The sequence below is a fragment of the Accipiter gentilis genome, chromosome 25 (assembly GCF_929443795.1).
Source record: "Accipiter gentilis chromosome 25, bAccGen1.1, whole genome shotgun sequence".
Taxonomy (NCBI): Eukaryota; Metazoa; Chordata; class Aves; order Accipitriformes; family Accipitridae; genus Astur; species Astur gentilis.
Genome location: NC_064904.1, coordinates 16,209,348 through 16,229,602, shown reverse-complemented (window position 1 = coordinate 16,229,602; position 20,255 = coordinate 16,209,348). Strand labels below are relative to the sequence as shown.

Sequence of the window (20,255 nt, the reverse complement as noted above, 5' to 3'; positions counted from 1 at the left end):
GGCGCTGCCCGCGGGCGTCGGGGTTTTGGAAGCTGTAAAACTTGCTCGAAAACGCGCTTCGTGATCCGTGTGCCATCCGTCTGGCCCGCCCGGCCGCGCGCTTCTTAATTAGTAGGAGGGCTCGAAGTGCGTAACTGGAAAAGTCCTGCCTTTAGGACTACGAACCCAGTGGGACAGGACTCAAGCACCGACAAAAAGTTCCGAGCAGAACACCCCCCCTCGGCCCCCCCTCCCAAGCCGCCGTATGCCCGTAAACGCACGGCCGGTGCCGGCGGGCTCGTCTTTGCCCGTTTTTTTCCCGATCCGCGCCGGCGGTGCTCGGCTTTGCCGTGAAACCGGGGGCTGGGGAGGGGCGGGGGGGGGGGGGGCGAGGGAGGGGGGGGGAGAGCTCACCGCGGGGAGGGGGCGGTCGCCCCGGGGGCGGGGCCGGGGTCTGGCCCCGCCCCGCACACCGCGGCCACACGTGAGGCGCCGGCCCCCTCCCAGCTGAGCGCTCAGCTGACCCCGCCGGCCGAGGGGGCCGGGCCGCGCCGCCGCTCCTCACTGGCGCAACGCGGGGACCGGGCCGGCCCTGCCCGCCCCCCCCCCATCCTCCTCCTCCTCCTCCTCCGCGCCCGGCTCGGCCCAGCCCAGCCCGGCCCAGCCCACCGCCGCTGCGCCCTTCGCCGCCCGCACCTCCCCGCAGCCTGCCCCGATGCTCTGAGCCCGCGCGGCCCCAGACCCGGCCCCTTTCCCGGCCGCGCCGCCATCATCTCCCCGCGCCCCCGTGGCGGCCATTGGAGCCGCCCGCCTCGTATCCAGGGGAGCCGGCGGTAGGAAGAAGAAGCTCAGCCCGCCGCCATGGAGAGCCCCGGCGGCGTCACCGACAAGAAGAGGTACCGCCGGCCGGCTTACGCGGCCTCCCGACCGGGCCCGCCCGCGGTGCCGGGGCTCGGCCCGCGCCGGCAGCGCGCTGCCCGCCCCCCCCCCCGCTCGCCGCCCGGCCCGGGGGGCCGCCTCCTCCTGCCCCCCAACCTCCCCCCCTCCTCCGCCATCTCCTCCGGTGCTGCCGGCGCCGCTCCGCGGGCCCCCCGCCGCCCCCCGCTTTGTGACCTCGGTCCCCCGCCATTCCCGCCCCGCGCTCCCCCAGCCCGCGGAGCGCTTCGCTCTTTCATTCCTCCTCCTCCTCCTCCTCCTCGTCCTCCTCCCCGCCGTCCACGTCGCCATTTTGTCGGCGGGGGGAGAGGGCCGGGGCTCCGGTGCGGGGCGGGGGGTGTGTGTCCGTGCGTGTCTGTGGGGGCTTCTCCCTGAGGTGCGGCGCGTCTCCCGCGGCGGGAGCTGTCCCGCCGGCCTGGCGTGGCTCTCGGGTCAGCGGGTGGGAGCTCGCGGCGTGTTTTCTCCCCGCGGGGCGTGCGTGGGCCCCGCGCCCTCAGCCGTTGCGGCCGGGCGGCCTTGCGCGCCGAAAACGAGGGATAACCGGACCGAGGGAAGGGCAGGCGGGGAGGCCGGGGGGCGTGGGGGGGGGTCGGGTGTGTGTGTGTGTGGGGGGGGGGGGCGTCTGGCTTCGGGCGAGCTGCGGCGGTGCCGGGGAGCGACCCGGGGAGGGGGGGGGGGGCTGGCTTTGCTTCTGCAAATGAGCGGGTAGGAATTGATGGTGCTTTATTCCAGGCGGTCACCGAGTCTGTGGGGATCTGGTTTTGTGCAGAAAAAGGAATTCCGTTTTGGAATCTGGAAATATTAAGCTTAAAAAAAACCCAAAACACCCAACCCGCGACGGATGGGGAGGGGGGGGCGGGGAGGATGGCGGCTGGACAATGTGAGTTGAGGAGTATGAATAATTCACCAAGGATTGTTAGCTCAAATTAGGAGGGGGAAATGAAAGCCTTAAAAGCCTTTGTTGCATGGTGAAGTTAGGGAGTTTGAGTATTTGGGTGACCAGATTTCTGCGTTGGTGCTCCACCGGCGTGCTTTGTGGAGGGATTAATTGCCATAATCGCCATCTGCAGAAGACGCCGTTTGTTTATATTGATATCGATACCTTTTTTTTTTGGTTTTTCTGTTTTTTTTTTTCTGAGATGGGTTTTCTCTGCTTGTGTATCAAAAGGTCACCTGAGTAGGTTAAACGCAGCAAGTACTAAAGCGTGTAAGTTGTGTCGGAAAGGAGACTGGCTGGCTTTTAAAATGGATGGTGAGCTTTGTGCTGAGCTGGGAGAGCAGAGCGCTGGGCTTGTGAACTGGGAGTGCTTCACCTCTAGGACACTATCATCTCGGTGATAATTTGGTACAGGGGGTGCGGCGGGGGAGAAGCAGCTTTTAGTCTAATGAAACCCGTACCGTGGGGCACCTGGGGGTGGCACCGGTTCTGTAACCTTTGCTTTTTCTACTCCAAGCTAATGGCTATTCAGAAGCCTGGGAGAAAATGTTACAACAGAGAAATGATTATTCTGTGCTTTGCTCTGCTGCCCTAATTTAGTGGTAGGTCTAGAAAGGGGGGTTGAGACTGAAGTTGTTCTCTGTTGCTGGTTTTTGTTTTGGTTTGGTTTTCTTTTTTTGGTTGGTTGGGGGTTTTTTTGCCCTTGAGCATTTGTTATTTTTTTACTTACCATTCTGTCCCACTTGGGTACTTTTTTTGCAATTTCCTTATCCTGGATGTAATCTGCTTTCTTCAGAATGTGAGAATCAGTATGCAAAGCTTATCCTTCCTTCCTAAAGGCAGGGCTTAAGAAAGAGAATTTGTTGTTTTCTGTTTCCTCTAGACCGAGTTCAAAGTTGGGAATGTTTCTTATAAAACAGTAAAGAATATTCAGATTACTTCTGTTGTAGGGTTTTAATCAAAAACATAAAGCTGTATCTGTGGTACGCTCATCCTGGGGGCTGTGAATGTGCAGTAGAGCAAAGATGGCTAGGCAAAAAAGGAAGGATATGAGCTCACCAGAGAACTTACTGAAAATCTCAAACATTTCTCAAGAACCTGGGTTGTTTTAGAAGGGCTTAGGTTTGACAGTGTCCATGTTCAGAATACCTTTAAGGGAGAAGACCTTCCAGTCCTGTTCTTCAATGCTAAAACTTTGGCTGATTGTATATATAGTACACCTCAATTGTGGCATGTGTTAAGATCCTTTTATTCCTCGTGTCTCCCTGTGTTTGTATTTGGATAGCATTTAGCTCTTGATAGTCAAAGTGAACCTTGTTGTTTGTTTAATTGAGTGCTGTGAGATGCAGAAATTAAAGAATTTGACCAAGTGTGTGTCTCAGTCTTATATAAGTGAAATTTAGTCATAATAGTGCCTGGAAGTGTGGATTCATTTACTGGTTTGTTGAATCCATTCTTTGATGTAGTCCCAAGCTTCTCGTATACCTGTAAGGGTCAAGATTCCATTAGAAACAAAATATCAGCAACATGATTAGGTATTGAGTTTTTTGGATTTTAGCTATTCTTCAGTAGTTGTGTCACTTTCATGTGCGCCTGGGTTTCCCCCCCGTGCGCTACAAGGAGCGAGTCTATCTCAGTGCATGGAGTGGGTAAAACAGCACTGTTGGGAGCTTTGTTTGGTTATTGACTCTCATTAGATTCAAATTTAAGGCTTTTGTTGAGAAGTATGCTCACTTTTCTCAATAATCCTTTAAGAAACTAGTGTTGTGTGGATGGCTGATTGTATGAAAAGCTCTTCCCCAGGTCTGTGGTGTGACACTTCACTGTTAGCAGAATAATTCCTGCACCATTTTAACTGAGCCATTTAGGGTTACTGGTTACTTTGATAATGGCTTGCAGCTGGTAGATAGACTAGAAAAATGGATCTTGGATTGTTTTAAGCCCTTACTTGCAGCATGAAATACATATTTGTAATGGTATGGGTGCTAAATAAAACAGAGAACCAGGAGGGTTTAAAAATTTTTTTCCTGAGTGCCCATTTCGAGTCTTCAGATGGTATAAACCAGCAGAGCTTAACATTCTGACTTGAGTGCCTTGCAGAAGAACTTCAGCTTTTCAGTTTCTCACAGCTGGGACTTGAAACTTAACATCTAGTGTCTAAGGGGATGATTTGAAAGACCAGGGTTTTGCTGCTGGATCTCTGCCACTGAGGTCCAGCTCCAAAATCTGTTTGAGAAGCCGGGGTCCTGTGCCGCTAGCTCTGAGGGGCAGTGGCTGCTGCTGGTTTTTCTTAAACCTGTGTGAGGTCTTTAGGATTGTATGTGCCATAGCTGTTTGTGTGTTAATTTCTCTCAATGCTGGTGGAACTGAGCCACCATTACTAGAGTCCAAAGCGAATACAAAACCCTTTTGTATATACTCTAAGTGTACCTTTCTATGTGTTGTAAGAAGAGGAGAAATCTTTCAGTAAATCTTCTGTAGAGTCACCCCACAGGTACGGGGAGGGCAGAGTGGTTTCTGGCTTACAGAATGGTGTTTTTACTGCTTTCTGGATTGTTTGCCTTGCCATAGGGCTTACCTTGTGGTAGTGCCTGTGTTGTCTGTTCTTTGCCATTTCCTCAAACGTGAAACAGTTTTGAATTCCTTCCGTAAAAGTGATCAGAAATTACTTTCCAGTGCCTGCTAAAGATGAAGGCAACAGCATAGTGCTGCTGCCCTTCCTCCTTGTTATCAGGGCACTAGAAATCAGGGAAGAATAGCTGTGGAGGATTTGCCTACTCCAGATATTTTCCATAATTCTGCTCTGTTGGCGCTTTGCTTTCCTTTTATCAGTGAAGGTCTGAGTATTTGGCAGTATGTTGATGGAAGCAGCGGTTCCATTTTTTGTTTACAGTTGCGCTTGCTTTGCCCTTTTAAAACAGTGTCTCCAGTCTGCAGTCTGGGTCTCTTGGTTGGCATGCCTGAAATACCAACAACCGGTCCACACGTAGTGGAGAGGTCTGGTGTAGATGTGATCAGATGGTCCAGGTTGTCAGGTGGTCTGTAACAGGGTGATGGGATGGTAAGAGGCTTTTATTTCAAGTACTTTCAAGCTTTTTTAGCAACTCTGCCTTCTGTAGAAATGCTCTTCCTTTCTGGTGTCTCTGGAGGCCATTTTTGGAGAGGGTGGCAACAAATGTAGCTGCATACTGTTATCAACAACTTAAGTCTGGCAAGTCAACTATTGGTTTTAAGGTGGAGGTGTGAAGTGGATAATCCATTTTATTCCCTTATTTAATTGCCATCCCCATTTTCTGGTTGGTTTCTCGCTTCTCAGAAATGTCCATGAAGGGCTTATTTATGTTAGGCGAAGATCATGCTGAAGTATGCTCTTTGTAAGCCTCGAGAAGCTGAGAAGCGTAGTTGCATGCTATGTTTCTATTGCCACCAGAAGAGAGGCCAGAGAAGACTATCTTGCTATCATATGTAAGGCTTCAGTCAGCAACATAACGTGCATTTACTTACAGGTGCCTGCTTCCTCCTCTGCACGTTGTGAAAGCAACTGTAGACCTTTGTTCTTCCTTATCCTTGAACTATAATGCGTGGAGTTTATAAGGCTGTTTCCAGGACTCTGCTGATGGTGAAGTGGAAAAAAAAAATGAGTCAATAAATATTATTAACATTAGCAAATGTCAGCAGTGTTGCAGTATAAGCCCAAACCCTTCTGAGGTTCTTAAGAGAACGCATGTTCACATTGGTGTGCCTCTAACCTGAAAGCCTTGAAGTCTCTTGCTGAGCCTACATAACACAATGGATTGAGTTCTTGAATGTGTTCGTGTTGTTCAATAGTAATACTCCACCAATTTATGTTAGAAGGTTGGATTTCAAGTAGGCTCGCGTGAGATTTCTGGTATTAAAGGGGACACTGAGTGACAGAAACCACTGATTTTTTGAGTATTCTTTTTTTTTTTGTACTGCAGAAGAGAATTTGGCAGTACTATCTCAATTTATTCTTGAAGAGCTTGGTGTTATGACATGCCAACAAAATAATTCTTACATGATTGTAAGTATGCATTGTTAAGTAAACCCAGGAGGGAAGTACTGCATGGCTCAGCGGTGGTATACAAGAGCATCTAGATTTTCCTGATGATACTGCTCTTTCAAGGAGATGCAAATACCGATCCGATTACAAGATGTGTTCTTTAAAAAACAAACAGCTTCAAAACAAAAACAAATCTTGTAAGAACCTTAGCAAGAAGGTGCAGTAACCCTTTTCTAGCAAGCTGATGTCCAAAAGGAAGGAATGTTCCAGATTACAAGTCATCAGCTCAAATGCTCCTTTTATCTTCACGTACACAGTTATATAGGCAGGTGTTTACATGCCTCAGAAAAACCACCTAGGTAATGCATGGAAAGAACTTGGACCTTAATCATGCTTTCATGTTATAACAGCCCTTTCTCTTTTGAATTCAAGAAAGTTTGAGCATTTTGAGCCTCTCTTGAGAAACTGTCTTTGTATTAGAGCAGGTGGAAGAGCATGCAGGAGAATCTGAGTTTTCCACTGAGTATTGCTCCAAAGTGGGAGGTGCTTGGGGGTTTTATGACACTTGGAACTACAAAAATGGCCCAGGAGAGAAGGCGAGCCTTTTTACTGTAACTAATGACTGAAAAATCAGGAAAGATACAGGTTTCAAAATTACCATTGGATATGAAGGCTATTAAGGTTTTCCTCTACTGAGATCTCTGCTATTTAGCTTAGAATAAAAGTCTCTATGAAAATTAAGTTCTGAAATTACTAGAAACATGAAATCAAGTGAATACATGCCAGCATACATATTTTTTTAAATACAGTTTATGTAGGTGACGAACACTTTAGGGTTCTTTGATGTGGAGCCATTGCCTCAGTTGAAGCTACGCCTGTTCTTACCAGCCTGGGGGTTTGGTCCAAGATCTCAGAGTAAGTGCATCGATAAAGAGGAGTTTCACTGTATGCATAATCTGTCATTTCTTTCTGTTGAAGCCTCATAATACTGGGGCTTGTACAAAAATGTAGCCTTTATAAAACATTGAGATATTTTGGTACTGAGACATTTGAAAAATGGCTCTGCTGGTGCTGAAGAACTGGTGCTTCAAGATGATCCATTAGTTCTTTCTTAAAGATATCCAATACATAATAAACTGTGTGTGTGTGTTAGGAGAGACACTGTGCAGCTTCTGTTTAATTTGGTGTGGTGTGAAGGAATGCTTGTTAAGTGTTTTGAGGAAAAATGTTAAAACAGATCTTGAAAATCACTACATTAAAATAGAGCCTGAAGTTCAAGTGAAGAATTGAGGAAACTGAATCAGCAGCACTGAACTGTGCTACTATATTTACAACAGTGGAAGGTTTTACCAAGTAACTTACTAAATAACCTTTCCAACTCAATTTGTAATAGTCCTGGAAGTGTTACTTGAAAAAGATGACCCATTTTGTTTACCAGAATGAATTGTTTCACTGTCAATCCTAAACCAAAACTGGATTGGTGTTACGTTACGAAAATGCTTGTATTTCAAGAAGCAAAAGAATTTGAGACCAAGGTTCCTGTTTTTGTGAAGTTATTTCATGCTGCTCGCAAGTGAGAATAGTAAATGGACTGTTATGCTGGCAAGGGAGTTGTTAGAGGCTTACCTCCTTACGTTTGCCCCCTGCTCACATCCATTGGAAGAGATGGGAATATGCTCCAAGGAACAGAAGACTCGAAGTAATCCATGTCAAATATAAAGGCTGCCATCTCTAGTAGCTAAGCTAAATGAATGAGAAGCTCTACATGGTTTAGCTGGGGATGGGAGTATTTGGTGGTCAGTCCTTCAGAAAGGACTTTTTCCTTGTACCCTACTGAATCTACTGGATGTTGAGCTGACATTGCTGCAGGCTTTTTGTCCTAGCTATTGTTGTAAGCGTTTTTCTTGACTGCTTAGTGGATCTGTTTGTTCTTTATTCATACAGAAAAATAAAATTTTATATTTCTTACTTCTGGGTTTTCTTTAGTTCTTAAAACCTTTGATCATAAAATACCCTGTTAACTGAAAGCAGTTGTGGAATGTGAGGTGAAGGGACAAGAACTTGGATGGAAGCAGTGAGGGAAAATGTCTAGCCTCCAGTATGGAAAACCTGAATGCAATGACATAAAATAAATGATACATTGTAAAGCTATGATTTAGACTAAAATTAGTTACTTTATCAAGAGTCTGCATCTGTCTGAAAATAGACCAGTTTGTAGCTAAAACATTGTTAACAGAGAGCCTGACAGATATCTTGGGAATATGTTTTGCATCTTTTTTGTGAGTTTGTGGTAGAAGGAAAAGCAGGAGGGCTGAAGGGAGGGGAGCACTCAGTGGCTAGTTCTGTCAAGCCCATGTCCAGATATCTCTTTTGAAGAGCTGTGTTTTTTCTGAAATAATAAACACATTTTAACTACAATGTATCTTTCATCCTGAAGGGCAGAGCACAGATAATTAAAAGAAAAAAAAAAGTGATGTATTCTAGGAAAAAGTCAAATAACCTAGTTGAAAAAAATTAGAATTTTCTTAAAAACAACCGCTGTATGCCATGTGGTTACTTTAAAATAGTAAATTACTATGCAAAGGTAAAATATCAGTGGGTTACATTGTGTAGTAAGACACAGCAGAAGCACTTCACCACGTTCTGAATTAGAAATACTAATTTTGGAAGCTTTTACCTTCTTACTCGCACTTTCTAAGCGGGGAGTTAGTTGGGGTTTCAGGTCAGTTCAAGGCCAAATCCAGGTGATGGATAATCTTGGCAGTGTGGTCCTGTGCTGGCTTCAGGAGTTTCAGGCTCTGCTGCTGGCTCTTATGTGCCATTAATTTACCCATCTGTAAAATGGGTGTTTATATAGACTTCGTGGTCTTGACAGACTTTACTTTGTAAGTTAATGCACAGCTCAGTGGACTCTCTTCTTGCTGCCTCTCCCCACTATCGTTTTGCAAACGGCAGTGGGTTTCAGTGTTCACTCGGAACGTTTGTGCTGCTGTAGCTAATTCAGTCTGTACTGCCTGCTTGCTCTCTTAGTTTGTTAGGGTTTTTTCAGTTAGGGTTTTTTTGATGGTAGTCAAGTTATGGTAAATGCCTGTAACTACCCTCAGGTAAAGAAAATGGTTTAAATTGCCATTTTAGAAGGTAATATACAAAGGAATGAATTTTAATAGTCTACATACAGAGGTGTTGTCTCTGCTTGGTTATTATGCTAGTTTCTGCAGTTAAATCTCTTAAATCTTTTTGCTCACTGTAAGGAAATTCTGATTTCTTTTCTGAGCTGGATTACTAGGCTGTAATGTTCATTAATTCATAATGAGCAAGGCTTTCTTCTAGAAAATCAGATGCTTGTCATTACACATGAGATTCAGGTGTGGGGTTGTTTGTATGGTATTTTCCTCACAAGAACTCTCTACACAGACTATAAAATAAGGAGAACTGGTAAATAAAATTGGCCATAATGGCAAAAGCAGTAATACTGAAAGGAAATCATGTCAAAGCAAGAAGAGGCAAAGCTGTAGCCCAGAGTTCATTGTGAACTAGTAGCTGAGAGATTGCACTAATTCTGTAATGCAGCTATAGAAGGAAGGAGCACCCCTCCTAACCAATTTGGAAAAAGTAACATATATGGAGAATTTGCAAATACATTACAGTTCCTGGAAAGCCTGCCTATTCAACTGAAAACTCAGACTTTGCACCGAGTGTTTGAGAGTGCAGTCTGAAATGTCTTTTCCCCCACCACTGGGAGGAGTGTTTGGATACCAGAAATGAGTAGCCCCATAAGCCGGCACATGAGATGAAGCTGGTCCTCTGGCCCCTTTCCTCCCCACCCCATTGCCTGTTTTTTTTGTCTTTAAACAGCAAAGACTGGAGCTCCCTTGCGAGACTGACTGTAATGGACCCAGTTGCCCCTACTTGTAACCTGTTTTATTGGTTGTCTGCGGAGTGGTGAACAGTCTGGGCTGCTGCATTTCGGTTGCTGGTCAGGCCAGACAAGTATGTTACTGCTGGGCTGGCAGGCGGGAGAGAATGGGGCTTTCAGGGCTGCCTGCGACTCTGGACAATCTTTGTGTGGGTCCGTCTCAAGGCTTGATAGTGTTAACGCTACAGCTTCGTCACCCCTAGTTGATCAACTTCAATTAAAAAGTATTTTTAGGGGGATAAGGGGGCTAACTGGCATGTTCTCCATCTATGCCAGGTGGAAGATGAGAGGCTTTTGGTTTTTGGGTGGGTTTTTGGGGGGAGGGGGGGCTGTGGGGGTTGTTTTGGTTCTGTTTTTATTTGGAAGAATACTTGCATCATTAACGCACTATATATTTAAATAACTGGATTTGAGCCATGTTCTCATACATTATAAACCCGTTTTTCATATGAAGTTGTTTTTAGGGAAGTTGAGTACACAGTTTTAGGTTTCTCTGTGCTAAGTGCTGGGCTTGCCTGGGACTTCTTTCCATGGAAGAATAGTTTAGTAAGTATTGTGGATAGCAGCTCTGGACAAAATAAAGATCTAACAAACAGTGAAGAAAAAATGAATGCCTGCATATTCAGCACAGTAAAAGGAGTAGCGCTCTGTTGTAACCGTCTTCGGCAGCCTGCGCCTTTTAAGCGAGCTTGTATCTGGTCAGTATTTTCTTGGTGTGCTATTGTGCTGTAGGTGAGAGCAGTCAGCATGGACGTGCCTAGGGTTAAGTTCTTCAGATGGTCCACATAAACACAGCTAGTTACGCTGGTATAATGATACCAGAGTTAGGGTGTTCTGCTAGGGTATGGCCGCAAACTGGGAGTTGCACCTTTGTCCCATACAGCTGTGCTGGCAGAAATACCTGGTTTAGGCTAGGCATGAAAAGACTACCGGGTTTTGTACCAACCACAGGAATGAGTTCAACCTTAAAAGCTAAATATGAAGCTGCTTACAGGTCTACTTTCTAAGTTCCAATACCATCATGATGACATATACTGTTAATGTATTATTGTATTGTAATAGCTGCATTTTTTTTATAATGAAGAAAAATTGAAGCTTTTTTGTAGTGGATATGGTCTTTGTGACTCTATTTCTAAGCCAGGTATTTCCCACGCTAGTTTTATAGTCTGAGGAGAGGTTGTCTCTAACATTGAAGTATCGAGTGTGAATCTTGTACTGGCAAATGATGGGGATTGATGGCAGAACTGAAAACTAGTTGAAGTTCAATAATGAGATGTTACCAAATCTGAGGCGCATTATTCATTTGGATTGTATTGTTTCTATGTGGTATACTTCTATGAAACTGTTTAAGAACAGATGGCATGATAAATACAAAGCCACTCAATTGTAGAAAACAGTTCTAAAGAGAAATATGTGAATTGCTATCAGAAGATGCTTATAATTTTTTTTAGAGTGTTCTCAAAACCTGGATCAAGAAAGATGAACCTGGATTAATAATACAGGCACAGTAGCTATTTTACATGGGAGTTGAAAACACCTATAGGGCAAAAATCTAACTGATGAGAGAAACAGTAAGTTAGAATGGGAGAAAGGCTAGAAAATAGATAACAGCAGTAAAACAACATACAGGAAAGCCCCTGATTTCTTGTGTTAATGTAATATGGTGTACACATGTAAAATTTTCCTTAACACTGGGTGGTGATTTAAAAAGCCAGGAGATAAAGTTGACATGCTAATATTTTAAGATCTGTCCATTGACCATTTTTAATCTAGTTATTTTTAATTAAAATTTATCAGTTACTGATGGCATTTTCTAAGGTTCTTTTTGGTCTTACTTGTTGGTGGTAAATAAGCAGGAACAAGTCAGCTTTAAATGTAGCCATTGATTAGTTTTACACTCAAGGAGATGAAAACCATGGGCTGTATTCAGACAATTGGGGGATCGCTTGTAGAAATATGCAGCAGTGGGCAGAAGGGTCTTTGGGATGGTGTGGGGAACAATATATTGTTTGAGATGCTCTGGCCCAAATGGTTTATATGACCATAATGACAGGAGTTGCACATTTGAGTAGAGAGGCCGTGTTAACATCTGTAACTGGTGCACGTGGGATTGCTGTTGGCGGGCTTTGTTCTGAAGGCTGTTGGGCCAATTCTTACTTGCTGTAAAACTTTGTTTATATTCATGTTGCTGTATTTTAAAGCCTTTTTGATTTGAGGCAGTGAGTGGGAGCCTGGGTAATGTTCTTCCACTGAGCTCTTGGTTCAGCTGCAGTGAATCCTGGTGGTAAAAAACCTTTTTGCTCTGAGTCTCTATCTCAAATATCTTTTGGAACTCAGATGGAACTCAGATGTTTGTTCAGTTACTGCATGTAAACATCTTGTAGATATAAGAAGTGCCTAGTACTGGGTTTAAAACTGTCAGTGAAACACTGCTTTCTGTAAGCTATGATGCATAACCTGCTTTGGATTGCTTTCTGCTTCTGTATTCTGGTGGTGGAAATACAAAATGGAAATGAACGTCTGGTACTGAAATTGTGCCGGAAACATCATACCTGAAAATGCATGCAATTTCCTGTCTAGCACTGGCATTTCTGATATTTTCCTTGCATGTATAATCCACTCTTCAGCTGAGATTTTCTTCTGCGTCTTTAGGTGTTTTTCTTTCATGCAAGACTGATAGCAGAAGGTTACAATACAGCTCTTTAAGTTTGTGGTTTGTTTTAAATGGAGCTTGGGTTCCTGTTGTCTCTACAGAATGGTATTTCTGTTGTGAAAACCATGAGTTTTACACATGGGCAGTTCTGAAAATCTCTTAAATTACACAATTTATTTAAACTTATTTTGTGCCAGTTCACATCTCACTGTTTAAAGTCCTCTTCCTTGAGCTCCCATTCCACCCCCCCCCCCCCCCCCCACCCCGTAGAGAGGGAGTTCACTTGGGAAATATATTTTCTCTCAGGAATTCAACATCCTTTAATTGACTACACAGACATTTGTGGGCGCTACACATGCTGATTTTGTGTGTTTTCATTTACTTTATGCAATTGTAAGTTACAAAGATTAGAGTAGTTGTAACAGTAAAGGATTTTATTTGGGGGGGGCTTTTTTTTTTATTTGGTAGCATCCCATGTTGAGGCAACTCTGACTTCACTTGGTAATTAAACCTCATTTGTGAAAGACCTTTTCCCTATTAATTTGATCCATTAAAGAAATGTTCTTTGAAGCTGGTAGTTAATCTTCCTATTTAAATTGCTGGGTTTTACTCAGATTGGTTACAGCTTAGTTTTAAACAGCAGCTAAAAATAGCAAACTGTTGTGCTGTACAGTTTAAATATCTATCTATAGTAGTAGCCTTTCTAGAAAGGAAATACCTAGTAAGAGGGAGAGGAGACTCTGCTGCTCAGACAGCACTAGTTAGTACCAACATTGCACTTTTCCTTGAGTTTTGCCCATCACAAAGTCACGCAGCATTCCAGCAGCAGCACTTGATTCTTTTACTCTGGGATTAATTTTTAACAGAAGTACTATGAGCTTGATTTGACCAGCGTTTCAGTCGGTAATTAATAATTCAATGGCTGTGAGAAGTTTTGACTGTTCATGTTGAAGTCTACTGCTAAGCGTGCTAAAACCACGCAAAAATCTAGAAAATAGCTGAAATATTTTCAAGAACGTTAGGCTTTCAGAAAGAAAATAGAAGGGAAAGGGCTGAAATTGCAACTTGTGAGGTAGGCATCTATTTTCATCTCCTGCGTTGTCCTTCTACATGCCCTTTGTGATTCACACAAGCCTGACAAGCTTGTAGACTTGAAGTGCACAGCATTATTGCTAAAGCATGGGGTTTTTAACTTAAAACTGTCTGCAGTTGAAAAGAAAACTGTGGGCATCTAGGCAGATGGAAACCAATTACTTCAGTAATTCTCCCTTGAATTTCTATTGTAGGACAAACTTTCTGCAGGTGAAGGTACCTTGAATGAGTAGTTAACAACAACAAAAAAATAATCAGAGGTATAAAGGTGAATCTAAGGCAGCATAATTACTTGTGTTACCTTTGTCAGTGAAATCCGTGGTCCAAGAAAGAGGACAAAGAGAATCCAGATGTTTTTTCACCTCCACCCTTATTTTTCCACCAAGATAAAAGGTACTTTAGGCCTGTCTTCAGTAAGAAATGTTTAATCAATCAGGTTATATAGCCAAAATATTATTTCAGTATTGTTAAAGGTCAGACTTCTCCTAATGGTTGTTTCCAGATATACCTGTATGTCAGGAGTCTCAAGCTTCTCAGACCAAGATATCCATGACTAGAGCAGGAACATCTGTTGTCACGGGGAAATTAAATGTGAAGAAATCTGCAAGATGGGAAATATTATCAGATATTTTAGGCTACCCTTCTGAGGAACACAAACTTACATTCACAGAAACCAATAAAACTATTGTATGTCCGGAATTTTTTACAACTCTAACACCCATAAGTTAGTTTTCCAAAGATCTCCATTACTGTTATGTTGATTTAGTAATGTTTCTCATTACATAGAAATAGTATTTCTGTGATCTAGTAGCCTAATTTTTGCCACCAAAGGAGAAAACATAATCCTATTCTTAGCTCTTATAAAACTCATGATTCCGAAAATCAAGCTTCTAGTGCTTCCTTCTGCTGGCAGTGGCAGGGGGTAGAAGGAGAGGATGGTGGGGTTGGGGATGGATGGGGATGCTGTACAGTTTTGTGAAGTTGGAAAAAATGAAGGTAATCGTAGAAGAGATTCTGATGGCTTACTTTGTCTTTATCACAGCTTATTAAACGTCTTTCATGTTTCAAGGCATTCATGCTTCCAACATTGGTCTTAATAGTATTGTTACTTGCATGTTTCTGCACAAAGTAAGGAGGTTTTTGGCTATTGTGGGTAGCACATCAGGTAAAGGACTGAAAATTTGTTCTTTTGGGTGTGTATTTGACTGCTTACATTGAATTTGGTTCATTGTTTCCCAGGCAATATCAGCTCAGCAATCACTTTCCCTTATCATTTGTGGTACCTTCCACAAGATGTGTGCTAATTAAAAAGTGCTTTTGCACAGATCCGCAGACTTAGCAACGTGAATTTGGCAGTGGTAGTACGTGACTTTTAAGTCTGAAATTTGAAAAAAGTAATTCCTAAACTGATGGTAGTAAATAATGCAGTGCTTTATTTTCTGTCTCTTTAAACTAGTGACACTTAATCTCTTTATGATAACATTAAAAGGCATGCTACTTTGAATTATAAAAGCAGTGTTTATAGGCATATATTTATCTTACACCTTTAATGTAAGTCAATGGAAAAAAGGGGATCCTACAGATTAGTGCAACTACCTTTTGTATCTCAGGTGTATGCAAAACGAAGATTTAACTGCAGCGGCATAATTTCCTCAGGGACCACAGCAGGATTGAGTTCTCGTTCAAATGTAAGAAAAATCTGGAGCTCCCGTCTCAAAATTCTTAGTTCAAAACTCATGTGACAGATGCACAAGACAAACAGGAATCGGCGTAGGTACTGGGAAAAGGGAGAATTCTCCATGTTACTGACTGACAGAGAGTCTCAGTTGTTTCAGTGCTTGCTCTTAGTGAGCTGTCCTTTACTTCATGTGTCCTGGGGGAGGCGAGCCAACAGAGGCAATTGAAGGAGAATGAGGCAACTTCTTAACAGCTGGAGCTTTCCAGTATAGGGGAGACTATGGAAGGGGCTATGCTGGAGAAAGAGAGCTGGGAAAAGGACTTTTTGGATTACTTGAAAAGCAGGACATCTCGTGCTAAATCAATATCCTTGCTTATCTGACCCGTCAGGTGGGCTTTGTAAGGATGCTATAAAGGGAAGAACTTGAAGAGTATACACAATGCTACTTGAGCATCAAGCTGGAAATAATGTATTTTGAATGGACTTAAGGGGTTAGGAAAGAGGAAGGAAACAAGATTTGGAGGCTAGAGGCAGCAGGCAAGGTAAAAGACAAGCACTTTAGGAATGGTTCTGAGTATGTAGATGTCTGTTTGAAGAACTGATCTTGTTGGAAGACTGTAGGTTTGAATTTCGTTCTGGCAGAGCCCAGCTATGGGACAACTCTATACACAGTTACATTTACACTTTTGAACTGAGGTTTTAAATTATTCAACTTTGATAACTGGTTAATTGGTTACTGGGCAGCTTAGTTTCAAATTTAACTTGCGCAGAGAACTCTGTTTCCTATGTTAACCCCAAACTTTGTTTATATAGGATTAGCTCAGAACGCAGAAAAGAGAAGTCAAGAGATGCAGCCCGGTGCCGAAGGAGCAAGGAATCGGAAGTATTCTACGAGCTTGCCCATCAGCTGCCTCTGCCCCACACCGTGAGCGCACACCTGGACAAGGCATCCATTATGAGACTGACCATCAGCTACTTGCGCATGAGAAAGCTGCTAGATGCTGGTAAGTGAATAATGTAGCAGAATCTGGAAAAGGGGCTGGAGGTATATTGAGAAAGAAACTATTTCTCAAACCTATCAGCAGTTAAATAAATAAATACATTAATAGTTGAATCCTTTCTATAGAAAGGTGGAAGACCTTACAGTAGAAACAGGCTATTGGTGATGGCATAGGAAAAATATGGCCACTGTTCAACAAACTTTGTTTTTCCCTTTGTATTCTGATGATCCTAGTTGGCTCATCACAGCTGTAGAGCCACTTTCATTCTCATTTGACCCTTCTCCCAAAGTTAATTTCTTCTATTTAGCCCTCTTTTTCCCCTAGAGTTGTTTGTTCCAAGTGTGCTTTACTAAACTGTAGGTGGTTGGTGCAAGGCTGGCTTAGCTAACTGTAGGTGTTTCTTCTTAGTATAAACTGCAAGGAATTTTTTTTGTAATGTATACTCCACCGAAGGTGAAGTTAGCTGAGGATGTCTGTCTCTGCAGTTACACTTGCCCCTGCAACTACAGGAGTATTTGAGTTAGCTTATGAACCAGTATCTGGATAGCATGCCATGGATGCTGTACTGGTTGGTTGTACCCATGCATGCCTACCTATACTGTGTGGAGGAGTAAATTTGGTAGCTGTACTCTGAAATGTCTCCTAGGAAGCCCCTGAGAGAAGTTTGTAGTGCCTTTTTGAGATAAATGGTAATATTTTTGCCACATGGAGTTTTTCCTTAAGGTGGAAGGTTTATTGGTTTATGCATAAAAGCACAGAGGGTTAACCTCACTCTGATTTTCTGTGATTTGTGATACTATTAATAGATCTTGAAGAATTGAATTGATCACTTATACAAGTGAATTATACTGGTTTTGAACAGTCCTGCAAGACTGCAGTCCTTGCAGACTGGTGCCAGAAGTGAAGAATGGCTGATACTTACTTAAACGAAAATGTGTGGCTGCTTGTAGGTGAGCTGGAGACAGAGGCCAAAATGGAGAAGGAACTGAACTGTTTCTACTTGAAAGCTCTTGATGGATTTGTCATGGTTCTATCTGAAGATGGGGACATGATTTACATGTCTGAAAACGTGAACAAGTGTATGGGACTCACTCAGGTGAAATACTGACGTTTCTTAAGCCTGTTCCAAATCTGTAAAAGTTGTTATGTTTTTGTATATGTAAAGTTAGACACCCATATACCTCTTATTTTTTGCAGTTTGAGTTGACGGGGCACAGCGTATTTGATTTCACTCATCCATGTGACCATGAAGAGCTGAGAGAAATGCTTACACACAGAAATGGTGAGAAGAAAGAAAAAATCGATTTAATTTACTTATGGATAGTTCCTGTTGGCATTAGTACAGTCAGATATCTGCCGGAAAAAGGTGTTGAGAGAACAAACTAGTATGTTTTGCTCTTAAATCTCAAAATAAACCTTGTTCAGAGATACTAACAACAGAAATAACCAGCATGTTTTGGCAATATCCTAATTGTAGGAGAGATGAGACTTAGTACCCTTTAATCTAAAACAAAATTAATGACTAAAACAGAGTTATTGAGGGTTGAGAGAATTCGCATGCCTACAGGAATAAAATTAAGAGGTAGGCTGAATGAAAGTGATCTTAAGTGATTGCTATAGAAGGATATGGAGAAGTTAAATTGGAGCATTTGTCTTGGTGTGGGCTTGTCTTTACAGGACAACTTGGAAGCAAATGTTTTCTTCCAGAAATGTGTGGTGGTATACTTAAGACTCAAAAAAAGATACCATATTTAGGAGACCAAAAAACTAATCCGGGAATACTTGGACAGCCCCAAAAAGGGCTTTGGGATTGATGTGTCTCTGTACCTTTTAATTGGTGCGTGAAATTGGTATCTTTTCACAGATTTCTGACTCTTCTCCATCTGAGGGAGTCAAACACCGTGTTAGCATATTCTGTATGCTTTTGAATTTAATAAATGCCCATGAATTACTGCTTTTATGTCTTCTAAAGCTTTGTTAATGACTATAAAGGCTTGGCAGCCTGTATGCTTCCAAACAAATGTGCTTTACTCAGTTGTTAGAAGTCTAAAATCCGACCTCTCTAATTCCTGTTTCATCAAACAAGGGTTATATGGACTCTGAATCTAGACAGTGATAAATTACCAAGCCTGACCTCTGCTTTTTAGTACTGTAAATCAGAAGCCTTTTATGTTGTCATTCTATTTAATACAGTGGAAGAGACCTGATAAGATATCATAGCATTAAGGGCCCCAACTTTGATTTTGTAAGCATTTTCTAAAATTGTTGGCCCTTAGTATTAAAGTACATTTCTAAGGCTAGATTAGACTTTTTTCCTCCCCTTTTGGAATACAGTAATGCATCTGGGGGTGGGGTGGGGAAACAACTTCACTAAAGCAGTGTAAAAAAAAAAAAAAAAAAGTCTTGTTGCAAAAGCTTATTCTTAAAAATGTCATATTACTGAGTTTCATGCAAACCAATTCTAGCATGTCTAAATTAACCAGACTAGAATAAGATGTCTGGAAAGTGTTATTACAAAATCTGTTTTGCAAATGAAGTTGGCAGACAAAAGTCTAAATTACAGTAATAATAGTATATTTTTATATTTATTAGTATTCCTAGGTTGCATTCTACTGCAGCTCTTGCATCAATGGAATTATTTTGGTTTTGAATCGAGTATTAAATACTCCCTTTGGGATATACGGGTGCAAACGAATAGAAATGTGATGGCCAGAAACTGAACTGCATTCTGATTTTATGAAGTTGCTTTTTAAACTTAAAAAGCTGGCTATTTTAAAAATGTCCAGTGCCGAATCAGGCTTGAGAAAGTTGCTCCATCTTTTACAGTTGCTTCTTAGAGCAGAGCCTTAAGCATCAGGACTTGGTTACAATAACGTTATGTGATCTTCAACTATGAATTTCTAGATTGGTTTAACTCTTTTAAAAACATTCTGAATTAAGTAAGTTTTGGCTGCTTCTCTGAACTCTGCTTTTTTTTTTCTTCCTCCCTCCCCCCTTAGCGAGGATATTTTGATGTGGCATGAAGTAGGCTTGTCCCTGTCAATCTTTAGCCTCTGCTAGAAGCAGTAGACAATGTAGCATAAGGGTTTAACATTTTTGTAATGAATTCTGTCAAACTAGTAGTTGCAGTGCCAGCCAGCATGAAGAATTTTGTAGCTACTATTGTCTGTGGAGGATGAGAGCAAATTATTGTAGAAACTTGTATCAGAAGTAAGCTTACGTGTTCTAAGCTTCCACCGTCTGCCATGACTTGGTCCTCGCTCCTTAGCACACCTCGGCCAACTTGCTCTTCCACTGCTCCTTATCCTAGGTGCTTTATTTCCTTCCTCCATGCACAGCAAGCTGCTTGGAGCTCTCCTGATAGGTTCAGTTTGCATTTTCTTTGCCCAGAATGGCCTAGCTAGTAATCGACTCTGAAAGGTTCTCCCCTCTAAAGGCAAAAACTTAACTTAAACCCTGCTATTAGCAAGTAAGGCTAAAAAAATTAGTGCCTCTAATATTAATTTGTATTAGTATTTCTTGACTTTTTTTTTCTCCCAAGAATGCTAATAATGTGTTTAAAAACTTGGGCTCTTTACTCTGAGTGTAAATCACTGTGAAAATATTTGGATGCATGTAGCAGAGTTTTAAATTCTGAATTAAAAAAATTAAAATACTGCAGTCCTGAAGAGCTGCAGGCCCAAAACGTGTTTGATTTGAACCTCCCCGCAATGAGTTACCAATGCATTTTAGTGGAAACCAACTCAACAGTACTCCTCATTCCACACATACTTTTCTTGTCCTCTTGTCACAGTTTTAAAATACACTAAATTTACAATCAGTCCCTCTCTCCCCACTCCTTTTTCCTGAAATTTGGGAGTGTGGAGTTGGCTACGTTGAAACAAGAGTTCAATTGAAATTAAGAGTTCATTGAAACAAGAGTTCAAATTCCTGAAGTTTCCCTTTTCAATTTCAACAGTGAAACTTCTTCTTTTTTTTGTGGTGTTTTTTTTTTTGCCTACTTTACAGTAGAACTCATTCTGAAAAGTGTTATCATTGAAAG

At 42.4% G+C, this 20,255-nt stretch overlaps 1 protein-coding gene and 1 long non-coding RNA gene across 4 annotated transcripts in view; one reads left to right on the top strand and one right to left on the bottom strand.

Moving 5' to 3' along the window:
- Positions 1-577: 577 nt before the first annotated feature.
- Positions 578-20,255, top strand: part of HIF1A (hypoxia inducible factor 1 subunit alpha) — a 34,876-nt gene continuing 15,198 nt past the window's right edge. The window contains exons 1-4 of one of the 2 annotated variants that reach the window (XM_049828992.1): positions 578-875; positions 16,026-16,216; positions 17,164-17,309; positions 17,411-17,495. In XM_049828992.1, the coding sequence (XP_049684949.1) occupies positions 841-875; positions 16,026-16,216; positions 17,164-17,309; positions 17,411-17,495 (457 nt within the window). In that variant the 5' untranslated portion in view covers positions 578-840. Of the gene's footprint in view, positions 876-15,007; positions 15,223-16,025; positions 16,217-17,163; positions 17,310-17,410; positions 17,496-20,255 lie in introns of those variants that run through there. The other variant, XM_049828993.1, reaches the window with a different exon arrangement.
- On the bottom strand, positions 1,999-19,542 carry LOC126050723 (uncharacterized). 2 transcript variants are annotated; one of them, XR_007509626.1, is made up of 4 exons: positions 19,434-19,542; positions 14,043-14,135; positions 13,836-13,942; positions 1,999-3,337 (listed from the first exon to the last, which is right to left on the bottom strand). It is a non-coding gene; the product is annotated as an uncharacterized LOC126050723 (long non-coding RNA). The 2 variants fall into 2 exon arrangements; XR_007509625.1 differs by lacking the exon at positions 1,999-3,337 and having other exon boundaries at positions 13,338-13,942.